Below are 16,662 nucleotides of genomic sequence, written 5' to 3' on the forward strand. Positions count from 1 at the left end.
AGCGATCGAGCGGAGGTCAAGACGAGTTTCGGCGATAACTTTTTGGCCGATAGTGTACGTGTGCCTGTGCGTAGGTGTGCCGGTCGAGTCCTTTTTAGCGAAGCCACCCCCTTCCGACGGCGTATCCGTATCCCAGCCGGTGAGCCAGCCCCGTTGCCAGCGTCCATTTCCCTCGATACAGTGCCGGCAATCCGTGGCGTATCGGCTCGCGTATACACGGCTCGGGCACAGCGTCGCGGCGCACCTAATTAAACTTCGCCAGCGTGGGAGAGCACGTTAGACTTTCATTCGGTCTGGGCTTTCTTGCGTCCCTCCGCGAATCGAACGAGCTTCCGGGCTTCTTCCGCGAATTGCGCCGGGGAGGGTTGGATTTTTTGAGCCTGTATCCGACCGACTGATTTTATTCCACCCTCCCGCTGCGACGCCATTCTGTGTCGTTTTCTATTAGAACCGACGGGAACGCCGGGGAAAAATGAAAGTTCGAATCACGTCGGGGGCCGCGTTTTCAACGAGGAAGCTCCTTTTTGTCCCGGGACTTTTCCGGAAAATCATCCCGAGACTTCTACCAATCTTTTTTGCCCGACGAATTACGCTTTCGAGGAACGTTTCAGGGCAGTTGTTACCGAATTTATTAACCCTTCCGATATGATATTTCAACCGATTAACCAACGCCGTTGATCGGTTACAAATCTGAGCGACGAAATCAAAATATATTCTTCAAAAATGATGAAGCAAATGCGACTATAGCTAGGGGTGGGTATCTAAGTAATTATTTATCGAACTCGCTAAATTTTGATATCGTTAAAACACTAAGTACGGGTTGGAAAAATGCTGAAAAGTAGTATTTTGTTCCAAGGAAATTTCCCTTTCTATTTTAAATACTATTTTAAAAAATAGCACCGAGAACTACGCTAAATGAAAGGATCCTGAATGTCCTACGTAGGCGTACAGATACACGTTATCTTATTTCTATTCGGAATCGCGATAACCGAGGAAAACGATTCAATTTAATAAGAATAAAACCCCGACGTTTCTAACGAGACAGACCGTTTAATTTCTGCCTCGACGAAGGACGAAAATTCGCGACCTAATTCGCTCTCATCGAATTATCGAACCGTTCCAGGACGTGCTTATTATTACAAGATTTTTTCCCCCGTGTGCAAGGTGCCCCAGAATTCAATTATGTCGAAGAACGTCTAACGCAGCGTCCATCAAGATTCGAGCACTTGACAAAGCGAACGATAGCTACCAGAAACGTTGCAAACCAAAAACGAAAGAAACTGGGTGAGAACGATATGCCTTGGTTCCCCGAAAATTTCAAGCCTAACCGCGCTTTGATCGCACGCGACACGGTTGGAGCGACTACCCCCGCAGATCAGGTAGACGTTTGTACAAGAATTTGCTTTCGTAACGATTGCATGACCGTCTAGAAGGGTTCCAGATAACCGGATTAATTTGTGAAGGAGCTAAGGAGAACATAACCGACGTAATATCTAAAACGACTAGGATAGGCGATCGGTTTATTTATTATAATTCTACTATTCTACCGGAGAGACGTTAAATAATCGCTAAGAGGATATCTCGCGAACGTCTAAAGGGCGAATTTATTAAAAGGATCGCGATATCTTCCTTCTCGCTAGAGAAAGACGATAGTTTCTCTCGATATCGAAAGACACTCGATTTATTTTTTCTTGGATGCTTTCGCCGTCTCTATTTAACGCACCGAGTCGTTAAAATTATTCTATATATTTTGGTCTTTACTCTTCTCGACTCGGAGGGACGTCCTGATGCAATTTAAATATCTTGTTCTCGACGACGAAGGGAAACGCTGGGGGTAATTTGCATACTTATTCCGCTTATTTTTTTTCTCTGTTAGTTTGTCTCCAGCGCGGAGGAAGACGGTCGTGTAATTTAAGTAAAATATTAAAGTGATGTATTTTGATATTACCATATGAGTTGTGAAACTGTTGATGATGAGTCTCGAGACCGGTTCCTGGGTGGTGGATATCCAGCATGGCTTCCGGCTCGCCTCCGCTCTCAGAGCAGTTGCTCAGGGCTAAAACCAAACCGATAGACACACACCTTGCGTTTAAACTTCAAATCAGTTTTCAATGGCGGCGATCCGTCATAGCGCGGAATACCCTCGCTTATAATTTCTTTCGCGTTTCTTCGGCTCGTCTTCTGATTTTCGTCGGCCTCCTTTCCCTTATTTTCGTCTTAATCCACCTTCCAAGCTCTCACCTTTTAAACGTTACTTTCGCTCCCCGAGACTGTTCCTCTTTTACAGGACGGAAATTTGGTCGGAGATAAACAAACGTTCGAATATCTGACGACTATAAAGATATTCCGATGCAAAGTTTCGAATTGTACTCTGACAGCCAAGAGCTTCAGATTGTCCGATTTTTCCGTAAAAGTTCCGAGTAAACAATAAATTGGAACAAACGTGCGACCAAATCTCCGCCAGAAACGAGGAACAGCGGGTAGAAAAAGTCACGTTTCCGGGACTAATGAGACGCGATCGGATCGATTCGAAATTATTCCGCGTCTGGGGAAGGAAGGTCGACGACGAAAATCATCGGAAGCAACGCGATCGTTTCAATTCGTTTTTTTTTTCTTTTCTCCACCGGTTCAGAATTGAACGGTGGCGCGTGTTACGTGACTTCGTTCTCCGTTTCCTCGTTCAGGTACGAACAAACTGAAGAAAATCGGTAAAAAGTGGAATAAACGTGCCCCGAGAAAGAAATCATAAAACACAAAGCAGGGGTATGTCACACGTGTTCACTTAAAAGGTACTCACAACTTATCAATATAAACTAAACTGACCGATCGACGACGACCGACAGCGTCTTCGGGCCTCTAGGAAAAATCGATTTAAAATTTATTTCTATAAAATTAAGCTGTTATCTACTCTCGATCGATGCAAAAATCTCTTAAAAAATTACTAGGAATCTCGGTTCGACTATCCTCCGTCGATATCGAGCAAAGAAACGACGGTAGCCAAGTTCCGATATATGTTCAAGTAATCAAAAAGCGATTCTCTACTCGCTGTAAAACGTAGCGGCACAAAATAAGAAAAAATTGTATCGTCAACGTTGCGGTTGACGTCGTTTCCGCAGCCACCTCTTCGCTCACGATCGATCGCGATCACCGCGTAAATATTCACACTGGACGCAAACTCGCCCGTCGAAGACGCTGCGTCGCTAGGACGGTCAACAAAATCTACGCTAAATAACTCAAAAATGAAAAAACAGAAGCGAAAGTAGAAGTAAGGATCAGAAACGAAAGTAAAGGTAGAAATCAAAGAAAGCACCGGGTGTGCAGGATCGGAAAGAAGCAACGGGGGAAAGACCAGGAGCAGGGGAACGTTATCGCGGCGAACTGAAAGAAACGCGGAACGAAACCATTCCCGAACGCGAATCGCGAACATTTTAGTACTTTTTTCGAATCGAATTCAAGCCGTCCGCGGAGGTGCGTGTCTTTGTCTATCCGTTTGGCTGGTCTTTGACTCGAACAGCGCGGTTTCCAGGCCGTTTCCGACTCTCCGAAGACGTCGCGAGCAGCGATGGGTCGTTCGAATCTCAGCTTTCGAATGGTTCAAACTTTTTACGACTCTCGAGATTCTATTTTTAATATAATTCGAACCGTGGAACTCTGGGAAATCTCCTAATACATTTCTACTAATAGTAGAGTAGAAACAACATTTTCTATGTTTGAAACGATTCTATTATAGTAGAAACTCTTAACACTCGCGAATCCATGTTCCAAAGTTCGAATCGTATTTGAATAGAATTTATTGGCCAGGCGTATAAATTCGAACCGATTCGAGGTGATGAAAATCCCATCACTAATCGCGAGACTACCGGTGGAGGCCTCGAAAGGAGGCGCGTGGACGTGGTCTCCTCGAGGTCCGCTCCTCTGCGATCTTCCGTGTAGACTTCCGGTCGACGATCGTCTTCGGCCGATGAAAGGGGCGAGCGACGATTTACCATTTCGGGACGAGAGACCGAGAGAGTGGTCAGGGATTCGATTATGGATATTTCGAACAACCCGACACATTTGTTTCATTCAACGAACGACGCTTTCGAACGATGACACAGACGTTGGACAACGCTTTGTTACATCCTTTTCGAGAAACGATCTTTCCAGCTTAAAATCCGTCTCCGGTGGTTCGTTATTTGGCCAACGTTCTTCTTTGGCCGGGAAATATTCCTCGCACATTTTGCGTTTCTCTTCCGTGTTCGTTGACGGGGGCGAGGAGTTTACTTGCTTGGTCTATCGGGAGAATCCAACGATTTTTAAACGAGAAGTTACCGGAAATAGTTTCGAAACGTCTATTCTAAGAATTACCGGTTTATATAATACATTACTCATGCTCGACCTCATGATATCGACTGAATCGAAACGTACCCTGTCATCCCCTTCTGCGTCTTCAACGAACGTTCCGAATAATTTCCCGAACCGGCTTTGAATAATCGTTCGAACGTTCGGTTAAAACGATTATGTAAAGCTGTAAATTATTCCAAAGCCTGACCACCGCGGGAGAGGGGCAAACAAACCCGCGAAGAAGAGGAAGCTTAAAAGGAACCCTAGATTGGAGAATCCGGTTACATTTCTATATCTCTGTACAGTCTGATGGCCGACTTTTCGAAAACGTAATATTCTAATCCATCGAGAGGCTCGCGATACCACCTACCCTACGTATAATTATATAAATCGCAGGATAATTCGTGCAAATAAATTCTCCCGAACAATTGGGTTTCTTTTTTTCTCCATCACCTTCTTAAAACAAGTCAATTCTGTATTAATCCATCTTTAAACGTGCACAAAAGGGAGTGGAGGGGGCGGGATCGATCCGTTAAACGAGAAAAAGAAACGTCTTGCAGGACAAACAGGATTCGGATTACGAAGGACTGGACTGCGATTCAAGGTTTTCCGGTCGGACGTAAATTGCGATTATTCTTGAAGCGTTCCGAGCGATCGTTAAACGCGACGCGCGAATCGATAATTCGTCGAGATTTTGCGAATCGAGTTTCCGGTGGTCGCGCGACAAGTTCCAAAATGATCCAAATGATGTAAGGCGAAGCGAAAAAAAAGACCGTTGAGCGCAAAGGGGTCGAAGGACGGGCCGTGGTTCTTTTTTCGCCCGCGAAGAATCATCCCCTTTCCAGCCGGTACCAGCCCGTACATACGCGAGTCACGTACGTAACAGTAGCAGACTGACATGTATGCCTCGTAACAGTAAGCCGGTTCCCACTGAGCACCCTGTTACCGCGTCTACGCGATGGAAAAGAGGGTAGAAAACGAGAGAGGGAGCGAAAGAGAGACTTTGTGTTGTAATACGTGTTCCGTGCGGTGTACATAGACGTATACCGCATGCATGACGTGGAGGATGAGTCAGCCCTCGTGGAAAGCAGTTTCACGGAGAGAACTCATCGCGAAACTTTCCGGAAATATTTCTCCTTTTTCTACTCTCTTCCCCCCCCCCTCCCCCCCCCCCATTCAACCCCATTGCCAACAATTCGATGAACTTCGAACATACCGCGAAACGATCTTCGTTATTTGTTTCTCCTTTAAACGTTGTCTACGACTTTGTTTTTTCTTAATAACGACGATCGGCCATGGTTTTTTGGAGTGCAAAGGGTTAAAGAAAAAGAAATTGCAATCAACGGGAAGGAACAATGGATGGATTCGGAACAGAAGCAACGTACGATGTTGTTGAAAGCGAAGAAAACGACAAAGGACAAAAATGCCTTTCCAGTCGTCTCGAATACGTTCCAGTGAACGTTTACCGAGTGAATCGAAGCTTCGTTCGAGGAGAGAGCAGGCTTATCGTAAAACATACCAGTGTCACCTTTCGTTTATCAACGACCTGACCGAAGTTTAATTCGAGACGCGCGAGCTACGCTTGCCGGCTATTTCAACGGCCGCTACAATGCGTTTGAAGCCACAGACTCGATTCTGTCAGTTGTCTTTACTTCTTTAAAACAATGTCGTTATTCTCCGGACAAGTTTACAGTCGAGAAGTTAGTGGAATTGGCGAAACGAACACGATTACCGGTCCAAAACAGTTTCTGCGTAAAGGTTTGCCCAGTTGGCAGCCAAGCTTCTACGAAAAGTGATGTAGGTTGGTAAACTGAAAACATCGGAGTGACCTTTAACGATTCCAATCCATTAGACGAATAATTTTACTGAAAAAGGAAAAGTAAATGGTTGGCGAAGCCAACGGAAGGTCGAGATACGATTTGCGTCCTAATTCCCATCGTTTCGAAACATTATCGAACCTCCCGAACGTTGCAGGATCATTTGGCAAAGCCGAGAATATCAGAAAGTCTACTCGGTGCTAGAAAGGATTTCCGAGAGGACGGTTCGACTTTTATTTCCACGAGGAGGCGGCGACGGCGGCGGCGGTATCCCGTTGGATTTTATAATCCGTAGAAAGGCGAGCGCAGGAGTCCGAAGGTCACGATTTTCCTAGGTCGACGGTGTGGCGCAACAGCTGTTCCACGAAAGGTGTTCATTGATGTGACATCTGCACCTTGATTCTCCCCCTTCAGCCATTCGGGTACTATTTACCGAATAGCCTTTTCTCGTCGGCGGAAAGGCACCGAAAACAAACTTCCCTATGAACGACTCTGACACGTGCGCCTCTATCCGTGGAAAGAATTGATTTTCCCACGGGGGGAATCGATCCTCGATCGTTCCTAACGGTTACGTCCGGATCCTACGATTTCAAAAGCGATCGACCTCTAAAACTATCGGGTTTCAACATTTATAATATCTTTCTTGACATCTGTGTTAAAACACAGAATAATATTAGAAGCAACGCAGAGCGAACAAATAATTGGCAAAAATGATTTTAGCAAGGAATCAACGACGGAGGGAAGGAAAATGCTCGTTAGCAAAATGGATAGTATCGATACTGGGTAGGCGGAAGTGGTTCGAAAGGGAATCGGTGAAGCCGACAGGACGTCCCGTGGAAAGGGCCGCCGATTGGCAATCCAAGACGCGCGGAATTCGCAGGCCGTGCGTCAGCGTGCACGCATAATTCACGCACGCGCACGCATGTAAGGCCTCCTGACGCGGTGTCGCGTTTCGGCGCGTGCTGTGACAACCACCTGGAAACCAATACCAGATCGACGCGTTCTCACGTCCATCGTGTCCGCTCCTTGTGCAACACATTTCCGAGGAGAATGAAAATCATCGAAAAGTTGGCGAAAATTCGCGACTTCCGTTCGAAACGGAGACCGAGGAGAGTCGATTCTCCGTGAAAAGTTCAGTCGGTCGAAGCCGTCAGGTTTCGACGTCTTCGATTGTTATTAATAACAAACGAGACCGAGCGTCATGCGCATAGGGGGCATTCTATACTTGGAAAAAAGGAATGTTGCCTCGAACAGGGGAGCCAACACGTTGAAAATAATTGTCCTGTGACTACGGCCCGGAAACCGCGGCGGTCACCACGGTACACGTCCTCGTGGTCGTTCTCTCGCATAAAAGCCCGCATCGATTGTTCTTTATCGTTCACGGCGAGAGGATCCGAGGAAACGCGCCTCGAGGAGCGACGCACGGGCTCCAAGGAAACTTTTCAACGTCAAAGGGAAACTTGAACAGTTGCGAGCGTTGCTCGCGACCGATGCTCAGCGGGGATCGTTCGACGCTTACGAACACGTTCCAAATCGATGTGGATCGTTAATCTTTTCGGGGCTAATTAATCGGCTGGACGGTCAACCATTTATCTCGCTCGTTACAAGAAACAATAACCTAAACTTATATTGCTATTTATCTAACGCAAACATTAAAGAATGGATTACGTCACGTTTCAAGAAAATCTAATTAGAGAATTCAATGACAAAGATCATGCGAAATATAGTGGAGCAGAACCAAAGAATTATACTTTTAAATGTCGTTGGCGATTATCTGATCCGACTCATCATCGGTTGCCAGCGTAACGGGCCCGTTATCAGTTTGCAATAATTATTCAGAGAAAGATAAGGGGAAGAACGGAACAGCTGCGATCGTTTAACTTGGTAGGATCTAACCCATAGCCAAAACCAACGAAATTGAGGTCACGAAAGAGTGGAAACGACCCCAGGGATCCTTTTCCTATTTTACGATGCAGATCACGCGGAGTGCAGGAGGGGAAGCAGGAAAGTGATCCCCAGGAAGTGCGGGGACTTGGTAGGCACGAGGACGCGTCCTCGAAACGAGCCACCGATCGCGAGCGAAAGAAACCTCTTTGGATTTTTTGTTGTTTCTCTTTTCGAAGCACCTCTACAACGCGGACAGATGATGTGGGTACCACGAGGGGCCGTGACGTCGTTCGAGGCACAGTCTATACTCGCTTACGCGCTTTATTCTCCTCTCTTCCCTTCTTATTCTTCGCGTTTAGGGGCTGCAGACGACACCTTTCCCAGCCAGCTGTCACTCGCATCTGTAATTCCTTTGATGCGATCCGAACGCAAAACGCGCAAGCCACCACGATCAACGGAAGAAGAAATATGTATTTTTAACGAATAAGAAGTTTAGCTTACGGTTGCTTTAAATAAAACAATTTCCTAAATACTAGCCGTATTTTTCCTCCCCCGCCGACCAGCCGGAAACTTCCTCCCTCTGGCGCTCGAGATTCGTGACCTTGAAACATCGACTCGTTAAAGCCCTTAATCCCACGCAAAATTTCAAACGAACCGCGTCCGCTAGTAACCCGGCTGTACGAGTCCAAACAATCGCCGAAACCGAAATCAGAGACGAAATTTCGAGCGTGTATGGCGTCGTATCTTGGCGAGGAAAAGTAAATGAGCAAACACGAGAGACCCGCTGCCTCTGTAACTAATGTACCTGACCTGTTTTAACGATCGATAACAGACCGATGGGCACGATTAAGCGCAAATGACAGTCAGAAACGGAGCAGACAGTCGTTACTGGACAAATTTTATCAGATAACCGCTAATACAGGAATAATAAAGACGATTCAAAAAGCAGCAAGCTGCTTTTCCCCAATTCATCCGCGTGGCCGTCCATTCACTCGCATAATTAAAAGCTTTAAACCCCACCAGAGGGTATTTGGAAGAAACCCTACCCAAAGAAGTTATACGAATTAATTTTCCAAACATCGGCTAATTCTATTTTCCCCGGAACGCGCGTCGACAAAATATATCTAGGAACTCGGTTTTTCCAACGGAAAAGAATCGCTTCGAGGTTACGCGTTGAACAGTAACGAGGTCATCGATGACGTTTCTGCGATTCGTGTGTAAACCGGTGGAGGAACAACGACGAAAATGCCAGAAAAATTGAACTCGTCCTTAGAATTCTGAGAAGATATTCGACGAAGAAACTTGGAGAGTCCTCTCTCACCGTTACGAACTCTTCGATTCGGTAGCAAATTCATCGTCCGATTCGTGTTATCAACGGTCGAAATTAATTTCATTTAGACGGGAAATATACAAGAAATTCGATCAACGAGAAGAAAGTAATACAAGTTTCGATTATTCGACGTTCGATAAATATCCTTTTGTTTGTAAGAAGTTTGATCGCCTGGATCTCTTTTGGAAAATGTTCTCTGTCTTGTGTTTTCCGTTGGTAGAAAGTCGTGCAACGCCAGGCGCGTTTTCTTTGGTCAGAGTTGCTGGTCGATCGATGCAACTATTACTATACGCCGTGTGTCCATTATCGTGAACGTACAAACTCGAGATACAGCGCGACTGGAATTAGCACCGCTTTCCCATCGATCCTGGCTCTGAATCATTTACGAGTTACCGTATGCAACGGTCGTTCCAGTCGAATGCATTCTTAGACCTCGCGTCGCGTTCATTCTGTCGTACTGTGACCAGGAAAGTTTGCTTTTTCGAAAGACACCGTACGATTTCGCACGACTACTAATAGAAAATTAGCAGAGTTTGATTCGAGGACAGTTTCGCCCCGAAAATACGTCGGCCTCCAGAATTACGATCAACGATTTACGGGGTACAATTTCGAGGGCAAACGAGGGTAGTTCAAAGTTAAGGCGACTTTGCCAGAGCCGTGCTATGCATATATAATTAGTTTTTTGGGAGACGGTTAATTAGTTGAATTCGGCGCGTCCAAACTTGGGTCTGGAAAGCCGGAATCCATCAAAGTTTAACGCTAGGAAACACTTTCGACTCGTCTCGGGGATTCGGCATACGATCGAGACTAGACTTTTTACAAAAATAATTTCGTAATTAGCATGCTCCGGCAAATATTGTTCCAATAAAAATAAAAACTAAAGAAACTTGGATCAGCGGGGATTTTTTAAGAAAAGGAGTCGCTGAAAGTTAAGCGATTCTCGCAGGCCCACCTGTGCTCGCCGCGACGCTTTCGAACGTGTTTTAATGAGACGACACTCCGGAACGAGCGAGAAAGAAACGTGGGAAACAATAGCGGGACTCGAATCTGAAGGGCACTGGATCGAACCCTTCTTTTCGCAGCATTGTCTCCCTCGACGAACCCTTTTACCACTACCGTCACCTTTTCTTCGACATCCCCCAGCCTTTCCGCGACCCTCGCGAGCCTCCGAGGAGACCGACGGAGAAGAAGACAGCTCCGACTGGCTACAGAATAGTTACTGCCCCTCCTCGACATTATCTTTACTCCTTTGCCAGCGTTACAAAAGGAACGTCGCAGCAACCACCGAACGGGGGGAATACCGGTGCTTGGTAGAAATGTTTTCCCTCCCTAAACGCGAGTTTGCTTTTTTCATTCCCGACCCACCTATAGCAAGATCCTCCCTGACCTTCTTACCCGCGTAAATTTGAATGTTCGTCACGTACGATTTTATTTCGGTCGTTTCGATCGAGAACAACAACGAACCCAGAGAATGAACAACTCGAAGAAACGAATATGTCTTAAAGACGAAAGATTACGCTTATAACAAGAGAAGAATCGTGGATGGCCAAGATCCGTATCGATGCACGCATCGTGGATCCTTACGAGGGTGTCAGGCGCGAATTCGCACAGGCCGGATAACATGTTTCTGGATGGACAGGGTAAAACCCTAAAGCGGGAGGGGATGACGACAGCGTGGCGGCGGCATGGCGAACATGGCGTCGTCGAGGTCGCGTCGGCGCGTTGCAGCGAACACCGCGTGACCACGATCAATAAACTGTACGCGGTGTTGTGCCGGGGCAAAGGATGTTGAATTCGAAAAGTGTTATTCCGCGCGTCTATCTCTGAATGATATGGAAGGGAACGCCTCTCCACGTGGGTGCCACGTGTGCGCTTCCGCCCGCGTCTGTTACGCGCGTGCACGCGCTCGTCCGATTTCGTCCTCGCTGATCCAAAACAGAGACCCTGGCTCCCAGTTTTCGCGCCCTCTTACTCGCCAATCGTCCTCTCGAGGACTCTGCTTTAGAACCGAACCGAGTCCGTTGCGCCCCGACAACACACAACCTTTCTTCTCTGATCGCGCGTACAGAGAGCAGGAGTTCTCGCGACGATTCGCGGGACATATAAGTAGTAAGAAGAATCCAACGAGGCGGCGGATAATAAGATAATAAGAGCGAGCTAGGTGACGCGAAAAAGTCCGAGCAAAGAGCGACTTGGACGTGGAGCGATAGAATTCGTGCGATAGAATCGAAGGAATCGGGGCGAGAATCGTGTTTTCGCATAGCCATATCGAGCGACACGCTAGATCGGATCGAACGACAACGATATACCGAAATCGAGGATAGATTAGATGCGTTACGCGTTACGCGTTAGACGTTAGGCGGTACGCGACGGTACGTTAGCGAAGATAAAAAGGTGACAAGAGGAATATACGCATTATCGTGGGAGACACGATGGAGGACTAACCTGCTAGCCGCAAGGCCGACATTCTTTGAAACTCGGGCTCCTGTAGCCACTTCCACATCCGTCGGAAGGTCTCGCGTCCGCTCTTGAGCTTGGACCAGGGCTTCGGGTTGCGCAGCAAGTCGCTGAGGGTGCCCTGGCTACGACAGAGGACCCTCTGCGCGAATATCGCCTGTGGTATGCTGTACCTCTTGAGCTCAGCGCTGATCCTCTGCGCCAGCTCCTTGGTGTTGATCTCCTCTACCTCGCCAGCCCCGTTGCCGGCCGACGACACTGTCTTCATTACGACCGAGGTGTGCTGCACGTGCTGCGTGTGCGATATCGTCTGCTGCGGCATCGACTGTTGCTGCTGCTGCTGTTGTTGCTGCTGTTGTTGCTGCTGCTGTTGCTGCTGTTGCTGCAGCTGCGTTTGCATAGGAGGCGGCGAGGCAGCCGGCACAGAGTGCGTGGGCGGGGAATGGTGAGAAGGCGCGAAACTGGCCGTCGCCGAGACCGCTGGCGGCGAGGAAGGGCTCAGGGCCGCTGGACTCTGCTGCAACCTCGGCAAAAAGGCCGGATCGTAGTGAGGACTGGCGGACTTGTGCGGCGAGTTAAGTCCGCTCTGGCTGTAGGCGCTCTGCGGCGATAGAGGACTCGGCTGAAGGCCCGCGCCCGGCGAGGGATAATTGTGCGGCGGCGACATGCCCATCGAGGGCAGTTTGTCGTACGCGTACGGCGAGCTGCCCATCCCGAGGCCGATGTTACCGAGGCCGTTGTTCTGCATCACCGCGAAACTACCGGTGACGCCGCCAGCCGCGTGTGCACTGTATACAAACTTGTCGCTCATCGTCGAGATCGGCGGCAACGGCTGTAACGGCGTCAGGGTCGCGTAAGAGGAGCCCGGACTGAAGCCGGGCGGCGACATCCTTTCCGCGACCGAGGTCAGCGTCTGATAGGTCGGCTCCGGCTGCATCGCCCTGAAGTCCGTCGCGTCGATCATGCTCGCGACCGAGACGCTTATCCCCGAGGTCGGCGTTAGCTTGCCCGGACTGAGGAGCTCCGAGTCGGCGTCACGCGAGTCCACGTCCACGTCCTGAGGTGGCACGATCACCGACAGGGACTCCCTCGCGTTCTGTCTACCACCACCACCACCTCCACCACCGCCGCCGCCGCCACCACCGCCGCCACCGCCACCGCCGTTTCCGTTGCCACCACCGGCGCCACCGACGGCACCTCCGCCGCTGCCGCCACTGCTGCTGCTGCTGCTGCTGCTGCTGCTCGTGCTGCTGCTACCACCACCACCGCCGCCACCGCCACCGACGACGCCGCCGACGCCGCCGCCACCACCACCACCGCTGCCGCCGCCGCCACCGCCGCCGCCGCTACCACCGCTACCACCACCGACGACGATACTGTTACTCGGTGGCTCCTGGGACGACGACAGATCCTCCGCGGCGGTGAGCTCTCGCTCCTCCTTGACGCCGAGCGCGCCGGCCGCCAGTAGTTCCAGCGGCAAGCTCGCGCACGCGATGTCGGGACTTTGCGACGCCGAAGACGACATACCCTCCGTGTTACCACCACCACCGTTTCCACTTCCACCGAGGTTTCTACCTCCCGCTCCGTCGCCACTGCCACCACCGCCGAGTTCGTGTTGCTGTTGGTGATGTTGATGTTGTTGTTGATGTTGTTGATGCTGATGTTGTTGATGCTGATGCTGATGCTGATGTTGATTCTGCTGATGATGATGATGGTGTTGGGGGTGGTGGTGGTGATGATGAGGATGATGTTGCTGTTGTTGTTGCGTTTGTTGATGGTGGTGTTGGTGCTGTTGCTGTTGTTGTTGCTGTTGGTGATGGTGCGGTTGGTGGTGATGGTGGTGGTGATGATGATGGTGATGCCTACCCCCACCGACCACCGTTCCTCTACCACCGTTGTTGCTACCACCTCCTCCTCCTCCGTTTCCTCCTCCACCTGCACAGTTCCCATTCGAACCACCCCCACCGGTTCCCCGGCCATGCGTAGAAACCGCCGCCGGGGAATCGACCGAGTCCAGTAATTGCTCGCTATGCGATTGATGATCGGCTACGTCCCCTATACCTTCCATTTACGCACATCTAGTTCGGGTGGCCGCGCACTCGCTCTCCCGTGCTCGGACACACCGCGTGCACACACCGCGTCGACGCGTTTCTTCGCTACTGAAACCGCGCGCACTCTGTCCACTCTCGTCGTTTCGCGTTTTATTTTTTTTTATTTTACGATCACGTTGTTCTTTGTATCACCGGCACCACCAGTCGTCGATCGTTCTCTACACCCGATACCACACTATTTACGCACCGTCGTAACACGATTCGCGTTTATCACGCCGACACTTAATTCTTTTATCCCCGTTCCCCTCTCGTTCTTCTTTTTTTTCCTCTCTGTCACTCGTCCCAGGTGTCGCGTCACTGGGCCGACCAGTCGCGTCGCAACGAGGGAAACAACGACCAAGACGAAGACGAGAACGCGGAGAACCACCACCACCGCCAGCACCGCCTCCTCGTGTCCGGCAGCTTCGAACGAATCAGAACAACCGCGACACCGCGTACGTGTCCGTGTCCGTGTACGCGACCGATCGCGTCTCTCGTGATGGACGAGGACACCGTCGGTTTTGACGTTGTTGTCGACGATTTAAACGACGACGTTGCTCTCGCTATTGCTCCGCCACATCCAGCACGTCGGATCGGCATAGAGATCCGGTACCACAGCGGCGACGACCACCGTGCGCCCATGACATACGCGGAGCGAGTGAGAACGCACACACTGCGCTCGAGTGAATACGTTGGTCGTGTCGTCGAGATGGAGAGAGAGCGTAAGAGAGCACGAGCGAAAAGGAGCAAGAACGAGCGCCGCGCCGCGACGGCAATCGGAAAGAGGGGGACGTCCCTCTCGCTCTCTCTGGCTGGCCGCCGGTACCCCCGAACCGTCCAGAGGACCCTTCCGTTCCGTTTCACTCCGCCCCTTTGCCCCTCGGTCTACACACCGCACGGCCCACTACCACCAACAACAACCACCACCACTACCACCACCACCACCACCAGCAGCACCAATACCACCGGTAGCACCGCCACCACCTGGTCCACCCTACTACGAACGTGCTCGTTCTTCTCTTGGCGTTCGTACGCGACACCCTCTGACGCGTGCTACGCTCTAACTACGATTCCTCCGGGTCCAGGTGCGACTCGTACTATCCTCCTCTGGCTTCCTCGCGCGTGTTTCCCCCTCGCGAGCACGGTCTCTCTCTTTCGCACAGTCGCTTTCGTTTACGAGCGATCACCCCCGTCTACGACCACCACCACCACCACCACCAGACAGCACCGTCTCCAACACAGCACCGTCTCCAACACGCGGTCTCGCCACCGGCAGCCGTACCTGCGCGATCCTTCGCCCTTTCCGTCGAGTCGTTTTAACATCCATGTGAAAAGCTAACCCCCTTTGACACCAACGGGATTCGACGTCGCGTACATATTCGATGAGAACTGAACGCAGCCACGTATCGCCCGAAAACGTTGCGTCGCGTTGTCGCGTCTCTCCGATCGTCGTTCGTTTGTTCCTCGACGCGTTGCCGCGCGCGAATCTTCCTGCCGCCGATTATCGCAAGCGGAGCCACCCCTCGGCGAGGAGCCTAAGTCGCCGGCGAGGGCATTCTCGTTGTCATCGTGCGCTACGAGGGACCGCTAGGTGCGCGCTGCGCCGCGACGTCGACACCGTCACACTTCCACCACCACTCTGTCGTCAGTCAGCCTTCTATCGATTTTCCGATACCTCGTGACCAACGTTGCTCGATGCGCCGATACTTCGAGCATAAGCATCGACTCCTATCCCGTCCTAGCAGCGACCTACCCTCCGATGCCCACCATCCTCGACCTCGATCCGATTATCGAGTATCCGTCTTTCGATCTTCTTTCTCTCTCTCTCTCTCTCTTTCACTCTCTCTTTCTCTCTCTCTCTCTACCTCTCTCTTTCTCTCTCTCTTTAAAGGTATTTTCTGCTCGGATAGCCGATTCTTCTTGATATCTCTTGGGGTAAACTACTGAGGAGCGTCGTAAAGCCCGTCGTCTGTCGGAAGGATTCCCGGGCCGCGCGCGCGGTCCGAACCGAATCCGGACGATCAATACACAATCGAACGTTACGTGGCGGGGAAGCTGGTCAGGTCCGGTCAGCTTGTAATCGATCAGCGTTCCTCCACGTGTCCCGAAACGTTTGCGAGCCGAGACACGCTCGGGTCTCCGGTTCGACGCAATTCCACGATCGAAACGCGCATCCCCGAACGGAGGGGCGGGAGAGCCAGTTCCAAGATGTCCTCCAGGGGATCTTCCCCAATCGAGTCGCTCGACCCCCCGGCGCGATCGAGTCGAGACGACGGGTCGAAGCGGCGTCAATCGACGGTGACGCGAGCACGGGGCCGAGCCACGAACCCGTCGATACCGTAATCAATGGGAAGAAGGAGGTCTCGGGCGTCGACGCGCGGGCGCCGATCGATCTCGCGACTACGAGCTTCGCCCGGTCGATTGCTCTTCCTTCCGTTCTCACTGGCTGCACGAATTAATCCGTCGTCGATTTTAGCGAAACGCGCGTACACGGAAGCGATCCTCTTCGACTCGCGATCCCCGGCTTGTACGCCGCTGCTCGTGCGCATTCACGCGCACGCGTCCGCGCACCCTTCGCCCTCCCACCCACTTGCTCTCGGAGCTAAACCACCCCGAGGAGAAGCTGCGAACCGAGAACCGAGAATCCTACCCTTGGAAAAAGATTACAAGACGCTTCTCGTCTCTTTGACCGAACGAACGAATCTTTTCTGTCCTTTCGGATTCTTTTTACGCTCAAAGTACTCGCGCCTTTTACGAA

The 16,662-nt window shown here is 50.6% G+C and overlaps 1 protein-coding gene across 2 annotated transcripts in view; it reads right to left on the reverse strand.

Annotated features, from left to right (window-relative positions):
- Positions 1-16,523, reverse strand: part of LOC143348453 (uncharacterized) — a 75,707-nt gene extending 59,184 nt beyond the window's left edge. Inside the window, exons 1-3 of one of the 2 annotated variants that reach the window (XM_076778665.1) lie at positions 15,770-16,523; positions 11,803-15,737; positions 1,949-2,056 (exon numbers count right to left, since the gene is read on the reverse strand). In XM_076778665.1, coding sequence (XP_076634780.1) covers positions 1,949-2,056; positions 11,803-13,882 — 2,188 coding nt within the window. In that variant the 5' untranslated portion in view covers positions 13,883-15,737; positions 15,770-16,523. Of the gene's footprint in view, positions 1-1,948; positions 2,057-11,802 lie in introns of both variants that reach the window. The other variant, XM_076778666.1, reaches the window with a different exon arrangement.
- Positions 16,524-16,662: the final 139 nt, after the last annotated feature.

Source organism: Colletes latitarsis, chromosome 11 (assembly GCF_051014445.1).
Source record: "Colletes latitarsis isolate SP2378_abdomen chromosome 11, iyColLati1, whole genome shotgun sequence".
Taxonomy (NCBI): Eukaryota; Metazoa; Arthropoda; class Insecta; order Hymenoptera; family Colletidae; genus Colletes; species Colletes latitarsis.